Source organism: Rousettus aegyptiacus, unplaced genomic scaffold, assembly GCF_014176215.1.
Source record: "Rousettus aegyptiacus isolate mRouAeg1 unplaced genomic scaffold, mRouAeg1.p scaffold_m13_p_2, whole genome shotgun sequence".
In the NCBI taxonomy this organism is placed as follows: domain Eukaryota; kingdom Metazoa; phylum Chordata; class Mammalia; order Chiroptera; family Pteropodidae; genus Rousettus; species Rousettus aegyptiacus.
This window is the reverse complement of record NW_023416295.1, coordinates 158,023,058-158,033,551: the sequence shown is the minus strand read 5'-3', so window position 1 is coordinate 158,033,551 and position 10,494 is coordinate 158,023,058. Positions and strand designations below refer to the sequence as shown.

The window sequence follows — 10,494 nt, the reverse complement described above, 5'->3', positions numbered from 1 at the left end:
TCTCCTAATAGATTCTACTCACTCTGCCAGAGGCACTTTGTATATTCACACCTGAGTGCTATGTGACAGTTACCAGCAAAGCTCGTCCACGCTGGCCACCACATTCATCCACACCAATCCACTGTTAAGGTCAAGGTAAGTCCACATCCTCCATGTAGCTCTTCTAGCTTCCTGAGCCCATAGTGTCGCACTTTGCTGCATGTAGCCTATAATGTATCACTTTTCGGGTACTGCTTTTTCATAGTCTGCCTTAAGTTGTTATATTTTCAAAATAAAAATGTAATAAAAATTACACGGTATTGCTGAAAGTTTAGAAAACAGAGAAATAATCATCTTTAGTATTTTTATATAGTCAATGCCTTTTTTATATGTCTATTTCCTATCATTATAATTAAAATATAAATATAATTTTGCTTCCTATTTTTCCCCCACTCAGTATATAAGAAAAAAAATTATCATTGACAATAATGAAGTAATCTTTGGGAAGATAGAGGGGAACTAACCCTGTTAGAAGAGAGAGTAAGAAAGAAACTTGTCATAGTGTTACTGTCTGAACTAAATTTCTGAGGACCTGCGAGAACTAGCTAGAAAGAGAAGAGAAGAGGAGGCCAAGGGCGAGTGTGTGCAGAAGCAAGAGCACGAAGCACTGTTGTCCATCTCAGAGACTGCCGATAGTTCACTGCAGTCTAGGGAGCACATGGGAGGAACTGGTACATCATAGAATTTGGGTGCCAAGGCAAACAGAATGTCTTCCATGTGTCAATGATGGGAAGCTGCAGCATATGTTAACAGGTGCTTGGGCCAAGTACATTGGTGAAATTGCTGACTCTTGATGACGTATATAGCTAGTTGTCTACCTGACATTTTAACCTCCTTTTCTTTCTAATATAAGCCTGATTTTGTTAAAGGTGGCAATGTGCCCAGTCAAAATAATCACCTCCGCAGACTTCTTCATGGTCTGGAGAGGACCATAATCCAGTTCTGGAAAATTAGATACGAGTATGTGGGCGAGGTTGCTGGGAAAGCCTTTTAAGACAGCTGGCATATATCCTCTTTCCTTTCCTTCTTTTTCCACTTCTCTTGCCTAGAATGGGGACACCAGTCCCGGGGGTGGAGCAGGCAGGCATCTTGTGACCATGAGGAAGAAAACCACACAAGTCATGATGACTTCACTCAGCAGCTGCACTTGTCTTGGACAGTCTACCTCCTGGCTTCTTGTCATGTGAAAACAAAAATCAGTCTTGATTTGGTTAAGTTACTGAGTTGGGTGAACCCAACCTAATTGCAGCTGAATGCAATCGTATCTAATATAATATTATGTCCATTTCTTAGATATTTGCAATGAACTCAGCATATTAAAAATTCTGAGAAATCCTGTTTAACTTTATTTAACCTAATGCTAAAGTTATTTGACCACAGAACCCCTTTTCCTCAAAATACTTAGTATATCTCATTAAACACAAGCATTTTGCAGTTTAGAAAATGTTACCCTTTTTGTATTGAACCAATAGATGGATAGTTGTGTCATTCTACGGGAGAGAGGATACAGGAGGGGTAACATGTTAGGGGAGAAAGATAATGAGCTTAGTTTTGAATTTGAGGCATCTAAATACAGCTGTCCATTGACCATTGGATATGCAGCTCTGACGTTCATGAGTGAGATTTGGAGGTAAGCAAGGTAGGTGGTGGTTAAACCCATGGCTCCATGGGTTAAATTGTAATTGTTAAGGTAGAATACATTTTGGAGTGTTTTTACCAATAAGAACAGTGGCAGAATCCTTCCTTTAACTGCCTTGTTACACTACCTCCCTCAAAAGAGGAAATGGGTAGACTACTCCACTCAAAGTCAGATATGCCTCAAATCCTGACTTGCTGCATTTACTTAGCTGTGTGAGCTTGGCTCAGATCTTTAACTTCTCTGATCTTCAGTTTCCACATCAAGGAGTTGACAGCCTAGCCTTAAATAGTTGTGAGAATTTTACTCAACATTGTGCCCAGTAAATTATAGCTGTTCCATCAGTGCCAGTTCCCCTCTCCCTCTAGCTAGGGAAGATTTGTTGCTTCTTCCTTTCATCTCCCAGGTAGTGCCTTTTATAGATGTACAGCAGCATTTAAAATTAAGCCAGGACAACGATTTAGCTTCTGACTATTAAATATCTATGTACAACTGAAGCTGAAATTCCAGGGAAGACAAATACTATATGATTTTACTTACATGCGGAATCTAAAAAATAAAACAAATGAACAAACAAAACAAAACAGAAATAGACTCAGACATAGAGAAAAAATTGATGGATGCCAAAGGGGAGGAGTTGGGAGGATGGTAAAAATAGTTAAAGCAGATTAAGATGTACAAATTTTCACTTAAAAAAATAAATTTTGGTCTGTGGCCATGCCACCCTGAATGTGCCTAATCTCATCTGATCTCGGAAGCTAAGCAGGGTCGGGCCTGGTTAGTACTTGGATAGGAGACCACCTAGGAAGACCAGGTGCTGTAGGCATTAATAAAAAAAATTAAAAATTAAAAATAATAAGAAAGAAAGAAAGGTGGCTAAGAATGCATCAATGTAATAAAACCAATTTTAAAAAAATAAATCATAGGGATATACTATACAAGATAGGGAATATAGTCAATAATAAAATAATAACTTCATATGATAGCAGATGGGTATATAAATATCAAATCACTATTTTGTACACCTTAAACTAATATTGTATGTTATCTCTAATTTAAAAATAAATAAAAATGTTAAAAGGTAAAATAGAAATGGAAAGAATCACACATATACAAAATGATCCCCCAGCAGACCAAAACAGATTTTATGTACATGATGGATTTGTATTTCACTATTTTATATATTTAATAAAACTTAAAGTGCTTCATGTGTGTCTCGCTCTTTTCTACCACTTTATAAATATTAACTCATTTAATATTCATAATAACCTTGTTAATTGGGTACCATTATTATTCCTATATGGCAGATAAGGAAATAACTGCACCAAGAGGCTAAATAACTTTCCCACAGTCACACAGCTAGTAGCTGGCAGAGACAGGATTCAAACCTGGGGAGTCAGACCTCATAGTCCATGATCCTAACCTCAACACCACTATATAAAAGACATCGATAAATAAAACCAATCATTCATATTGTTTACTGTTCTTCTGTCCTTATGAGGCCTTTAGTAATTGTTCCTTTATCTATTTTCCTACATTTAAGAAAAGTGGTCATTTGATTCCAAGCATCTTTTCATCAATGTCAGAAATAGCAATATACATACAAAGTTTTAACAAAGAGCTGTACCGAAGAGAAAGTGTTTAAAATTTGCGTCAATACATTGCCACCTCGAATAGCTATCTCTGTAAAAACAACAAAATTGTTTCTTGTTTATTTAAACTTCCTGGGTTCCATATAATTAATTTAAACATGAGAGAGCATGTGTAGTTTTTTGTTTTTTTTTTTTAAAGGAAAGTACTGCTTACCTTCTTGGAAGAGCACATGTATTTTTCAATAGCTTTCACTCCCTTCCTAGGAATGAGCAGCTGTAGCCAGGAAGCACATGAAATGAGAAACAGTGCCAGTGGCAGAAGGCTTAGATTAAAGCTTAAGGAAATTCCCAAGATGATGTTTTTAAAGGGCATTTAACGGACATAGACCAGGTAGAAAACTAAATATAGGGTTATTTCAAAGGAAACAATTCTCCATTTCTTTCTCTCCCAATAGTTTTCTAGTTCGAAGAGAGATAAGATAGTATTTGTAGAAAATTGATAAATAAGCAATGATTTTTCAAAAATAAATAAATAAATAAATCTAGAAACCTGTGTTCTATCTCCAGTGTGTAGTTATTGAATGATTTAAGTTTGGCACTTACATCTTTCACATCACTTTCTTTCTCTTTAAGTGAGCTCTATTCCTGTTCCTTCCCACACATTGATGCTTTGAGGATAAATGAGATATTATTTATAGTTCCATGGAGGAAAGATTCTAGGTATATTAAAAAAAATTGCTATCAAAGTTCTTCCTTTCCTTGGAAATATATAGTAAACAATGCGTATACAGTGTTGTTGAAGAGTCAAAATTTCCATAGAAGTTTTTTTTTTTTTCAGAAAATACTTAGTCCCATTCAGAACTAATAATTTTTTAAATTTTAATCACTTTTTGAATTTTACAATTTGACTTTGTTGATTTTTGTCCTGTAAATTTAATATTTATTGAATGCTTACTACCTGCAATGTGTTTTAATGGAACTCTTTCCTTTTGGTTGAACAAAATATATTTTACTTTTCATTAATGACTCTTTAAGACATTAATATATGAAAAGGGGATTTTAGTTTGCTTCAAACATTCTATCAGCCAACATCACAAAGCTGCTAATACATTTTTAGGCTATGGAAAACTAATCGTAGGCCTAAGTTAAGGGAATACTAGTTCTGTTTTATTCCACACCAATCCAGACAAACCTGGAGTTGAGTTCTAGACACACAGTAAGAAAGCAACATTGACAAACTGTAGTGTATCTGAAAAGGAGTGGTTAAGATGGTGAAAGGTTTGGAAATCATGCCATGTAGGTGATTAAACAAACACTTGGAGAAGAGAATGGTTAAGAGAAGCAATAAAACATGACTTCAAATCTTTGCATACCTATAGCATTATACATGGTAACCAAGACATGGAAACATCACAAGTGTCTTCCAATGGATGACTGGATAAAGCAGATGCGGTATATATATATATATATATATATATATATATATATATATATATATACACACAATGGAATACTATTCAGCCATGCGAAATAATGAAATACTGTCATTTGTGACACGTGGATGGATCTTGAAAGTATCATGCTAAATGAAATAAGTCAGACAGAAAAAAAACAAGAATCATATGATCTCACTCATATGTGGAATCTAAACCAGAAAGCAACAAATGAGAAAACAAAACAAACAAACACATAAACACAGAAAATAGAAGGTTGGTTACCAGAGGGGAAGAGGGTAGGAGAGGATGAAGAGGGCTAGGGGGTCAAATATATGGTGACGGAAGGAGACTAGACTTCTGGGTGGTGAGTATACAATGCAATATATAGATTACATATAGAATTATACACTTGAAACTTATCTAATGTTATTAACCAACGTCACCCTGATAAATTTAACTTTTAAAAATCTTTGAAAGAAAGAAATTGGACCTATTCTGTTTAGTTGCAGATGACTAAACTGCAAACATAGGTAGAATTTTAAGAAGAGGAATGTCACAATTGAAAAAAAAAAAAAAAAGGGCACCAAAAATGACAAGGGCTGCTTTTGAGGCTTTCATTTACTGAGATTTCTAGAACAGAAACTAGATGACCATTGAACAGAGATTTTGTGGAAAAGGCTCCTGACAGGGTGAGAAGTTGGGCTCAAGGATCCCTAATGTCCCTTCTGATGGTGAATATCCTATGACCCATTAGGAACTTCACTTATCATAGTAAGTTATAATAGAGTGACAGCTTTATAGCCTTTTGGTGCTTTGCCTCTGCACTAAAAGGCCTCGGCCTGCTGTGAGTTTTTGTCCTTATAGCTATTTTTTATAGTTCTCTCATCTTTCTTATTATCAGGTTGCCTCAACTCATTCCTTGTTTCAAAGATATCCCACTCCATTCTAATTTGCTAATTATAATGTGCTGTGGCCCAAGGAGACAGCTTAACCAAACTTATTAACATTTCATGAATTATTTAAGTGAAGACCTAAAGAGCTCTCCCATGAATAAGGTTTTTGGTACATCAACTTTTTTTCCATCTATTTTAGTTCTTAAAGGCCCTTTTAGTTTTCTTCCAAGTTCTCAGGAGTATTCTAGATTTAATTTGTCAATTATGTCCTTCTAGAAGCTTGGTTTTGAAATTCCACAGGTTTGTTAAGCTTCCTACTAATTCATAAAGTTAAAAAAATAATTATAAACCCATTACTGAAATTTTCAAAAACAATCATAGGCAATGACATATGCACCACTGAGCAAGATCTTCCTTATATAGGTAAACTTTTCCTGGACAGATTCTTCAAAATGAAAATAGAATTCATAACTAAAGTAGAATTAAGTTAAATTAGAATTTAGAACTAAATTAGACTATATAACTAAATGAAATCGATTAGAAACTGATTAGAATCTAATTACTTTTCTCTCCTGAGGTGCTTCATACATAAAGTATTGGTAGGAAGGTACAGATTTGTTTAGAATATGGGGAATCATTCTAATTTCACTTTTTTTTTTTTTTGTAATCCCTGTTCTTAGTACATAGCAATAGTTTTAACATAACTCGGTCAAAAAGGTAAAAATTTACTGTATACCTCGTAGGTGTTCTCAGTTAAGAATTACGAATAGTCTAAGTACTATGTAGTACACCTGAAACTAATATAATATTGTATGCCAACTATAACTGAAAAATAAAAATAACTTTTAAAAAATCATAAACCAGTCTAGTCAAGCCAAACATAAATTTAAAAGTTTTTAAAAATTGGGGGTGGGGAGAGGAATAATAGAGAACATAAGAAAACTATAATAACATTTTATATAAACTAAGTATAAAAGACTGCTTTACCATTAAGGAAATGATTTCCTATCATTTGTTTGGTAAAAAGAATAATCTAGAGAGGTGTTTCAGTGACTCCATTGGGAGCATATCTATAAGATATGAAGAAAGACCTAACATTGCCAACATTTGAAAACTCAAAGGTTTTATTTTCTAGAGTGTTATACAAATTTCTGTCCCCTATCATTTGCCACTTCCCAGTGTTGATTAGAAGAATAATTTTAATGTCTCTTAAATGGATGATGCTGACCTCACCCTAGTTCCTCCTGGAGATACAAACTTCCTATTTAACCCCAGATGAGTCATGATGAATAATATCTACATGTGCCCCAAAGCTTTGAATTGTCCTCATCGCTAACACACACAACTGAATGATACCTGTAAAGTAGTTAATTTTTTGGAAAATATTCAAAGGCACAAAGTGAACACTGCAATACAAAATTGCTTGCTACTTAATTTTGCCAATTTACCTGGATATGTACATAGAACTATTTTTTCATGGAGCTTGCAAAAGTCCCGGGCTCAGGTGCTATTTAATCTCCCTCCATAAACAGCAGCCTTGAGCACTTCGATCCACAATTCGTTGCTGGTGGTTGCTATTAAACTATTCCCCATAACTATTTCACAACAACATCGTTTCACAGCACAGCGCAACTCTGTAGAGTGAGAGTGCTTGGAGGGGCCGAGGACGTGCTCTTTGTCATGGCCCTCCCTGTCTTTAGACAACGATGTTCTTAAACTGCCCACTAGCTAATCCTGTGACCCTTTTCTTTTAGCACCTTGAGTTTGAAGTAGGGAATACCTTTTACATCACAATGGATAAAGTTAAGTATTGATCAAGTTTTGATAAAGTATCGGATAAAGTTAAGTATTGATTGTTTAGCCGATATATCCTCCCGCAGCCCCCCAAAGGCGGCAGAGAAGCAGCGAGCGCCACTTAGCAATCAGTGCACTCTCGGATACCCGTGACCCCGGGCTGGGTTGGTGGGGGGTTCCTTTCCCGGGTCGCGAGACTCCTGGAGTAAGGGTGGCGGGGGTGCTGAGAGACGGAGGGCTATTTTGCTGGGAGATGCGAGAAGTAGGCGCTGGCCTGTTTCGCGGTTTTTTAAGCCCCTTGGCATGCCCTGACCTGATCAAGAGGGAGTCAACTGCTCTCTGGAATGTTCCGGGAGAAGGTGGGAGACTGCTTCCCCGAGGAGGCCTGTGGGTGCTGGAGGGCACCAGGGGGGTCACGCTGGGAGATGCAGGGCAAGCGCCGGGAGGGCGGCGAGGGAAGCTGGGGGCCGAGGTGACGGTCGCGCGCGGGGCGTGCTGCGGGCGGCAGCCGCTGGCAGTGGGGCAGCGGGGGCGGCGGGCGGGTGAGGGGATCCCTCCCAGGGCGGCGGTGGCGATCCGGCGGCGCGGGCTGCACCGCCCGGACTGTCAAGCGAGCGCGGGGGGCGGGCGGGAGGAAGGGGTGGAGGTGCGAGGGGAGGAGGGCTGGCACCGGAGCGCCGCGGTGTCGGTGCAATAAAAATGCATCCCATGGAACTGCCCATGGAGAAGGACGGGACCGAGACGCGGCAGCCAGAGGAGGTGGAAAAAGCCGAGGAGGACGCCCAGGAGGCGGCGGCGGCGGCAGCGGCCGGGAAGTGAAAGGTCTCGCAAAGTTCAGCAGCTGCTGCGGGCGCCGAGCCCCAGGCTAGCGGCGCAGGAGCCCGCCGGAGCGCTCTCGCGGGCAGCGCGGCCAGGCCGGCTATGGTCCTGGGGCTCCCGCCGCCCCCGCGGTGCCCGGGCCCCTCCAGGCCGGTGCGCGAGGGTCACCCCACCGCCCCGCGCGACCCCTGCCCGCGGCTCCCGGCCGCTGGCGCCCACTGACTGTGCCTGGCGCCCCAGGAGGAGAAGAAATAAAGAGCCCGGGTTCCTACCAAGGACTGTTGGCGCTTCAGCCCACAGCCGAGAGGGCTCGGCTCCCTCCCGCACCCGCCCGGCCCGGGTCCTCCCGGCTCCTCCCGGCCATGGGGAGCTGCGCGCGGCTGCTGCTGTTCTGGGGCTGCTCCGCGGTGGCCGCAGGTGGGTGGTGACTCGGCCTGGCCCCCACCCGCCTTCCCTCTCTCCTTCTGCTCTCCGGCTAGGGACTCGGGGGTGCAGGGGGTTGCGGGCTGGGAGCGCCGAGCTCAGCTCGGGAGGATGAAATGAGTGGCCATGTTCCGCCTCCTTTCCCTGGTCTCCTCAATTTAAAATGCTATTGATTTTTTTTTTTTTTTTTTTTGCAACTGCGATACATATGCCCTTGGATAACCTGATATCCTGGGTGCGCCCTGCCGGAGATACCGCGACCTTGGTTTCTTGCTCGGTTTGGGCTAGTATAAAACTGCCTTTCCACTTTGTGAGGGAACAAAGGACCAAGCTCGCCATCCCCCGGCACTTCATGGCCTGAGGAATGATGGGGAGGGGTGGCCCAGCGACCCTGGGCGCGCGTGGGCCAGGGCCGGTCTCTCGTTGAGCGCGATTGCCGTCGTCCTCGACCTCATGTTGGGGACTAGGGAGCCAGGTAGGGACACCTGGGGGCGGAGTGATGCCCTCTCATCGGGGCAGTGGCCGGAACGCAGTGAGACCGGGGGCTGAGACGGTAGGTGGTGAACAACCTGGGTCGCACAGAGCTGGCTGGCCGCCCCTGGGGAATTGGTACCCTGGCCGAGGCTCCGCGGGAGGTCGGAGGCGGGTCTGTGCCCTGTCTCGGTAACTGGGCTACCGACCGAGGCGTCGTCGGCTGCGCTCTCGCTCCCGCTTTCATCTCGGTTTTCTTGGGCTGCCCTTGGCCACTCGCTCCTAGCTCGCCTTTTCTAAATTCGGGGGCGCCTTCTACTCCTCTCCCGCACTCTCGAGGGTCACCTGGTTTCAGCTGGCTGTAAAGCACCTCAGTTTGTGAGGGGGAAAGAGAGGGACCCTCCGGCCATCCGGTCTCTCGAACCTCTCGCTTGCTTCAGAAAGGGGAGTGTGAGCTGGGGAGACAGACTCGTGGATAGAGAGCATCGCTTCTTCCTTCCCTTCGGCTTCTTCCACTCTGTCCCCAGAGACGCTGGCATGCGGCAAAAGCCAGGCTTTAGAGTCTGCATCCCAAACCAATCAGACTCAGAAGCATCCTCGCCACACTTGGCGATCGCTTCTTTAAGAATCTCCAAGTGTTTTGCCCACCCTTTATATTTATCTGGCTCCAAGCTTTTCTGGACGTCTTATTAGTTTAGGGGCATTTGAAATTATTCAGAACTTTCCCCAGTGAGCTGTTAAAGGTCTAAGATTTTACTTTAGTTCTTCCTACTTAATGCATCCCTGTGTGGACTTATGCATGCTCCCCCAATCATAAAGTGAACTTTACTAAACCTTTCCCTTTTCGAACCATGTTGTGGCAAAAACATGCAAGCAATCAAGAGGTTGTAAATAAATATCACAAGCCAAATGTTTCAAGTCAAAAATACTTGTACGGGCAGTATATGATTTTCCCTGAAATACTTTACAGGTGAGTCATAGCACATTGTGTGTTTGGGTGATCCTGGCCACAAGCAATTGTTGCGCCAACTAATCAGAACAGTGGAAAATAGAGTCCAGGCATAATGCACACTTGAATGTGACATTTAAAACATATGCCTAAGGAATCCCTTTCTTTTGGTTGCAAAGGCTGTGTGGAGCTGATGATCAGCAGTGTATGAAATGTCTCTGTTTTAGTCTAAGCTGTCATTTGGCTTCTCCAACAGTACAATGATCACAGTTCATAGGTGCTCCCTCTCAAGAAGCAGAAACATTCAATTATGTAGAATTTGGGGTTTGACTTCCTTTTCTTTCCCTATCTGTTTTAACTTCTAAAATAGATGATTTTGCTTCAGGTATCCAAGAAACCCAAATTAAAGGATTGTATTATATAGCCAGGATGTTAATAAGTG

The 10,494-nt window shown here is 41.8% G+C and overlaps 1 protein-coding gene and 1 pseudogene across 1 annotated transcript in view; both read left to right on the top strand.

Moving 5' to 3' along the window:
• The first annotated feature begins 2,382 nt into the window (after positions 1-2,382).
• LOC118614147 lies at positions 2,383-2,501 on the top strand (annotated as a pseudogene).
• Positions 2,502-8,137: 5,636 nt separating this feature from the next.
• Positions 8,138-10,494, top strand: part of NTN4 (netrin 4) — a 92,886-nt gene continuing 90,529 nt past the window's right edge. The window contains exon 1 of the mRNA XM_036237250.1: positions 8,138-8,626. Coding sequence (XP_036093143.1) covers positions 8,572-8,626 — 55 coding nt within the window. The 5' untranslated portion in view covers positions 8,138-8,571. The remainder of the gene's footprint in view (positions 8,627-10,494) is intronic.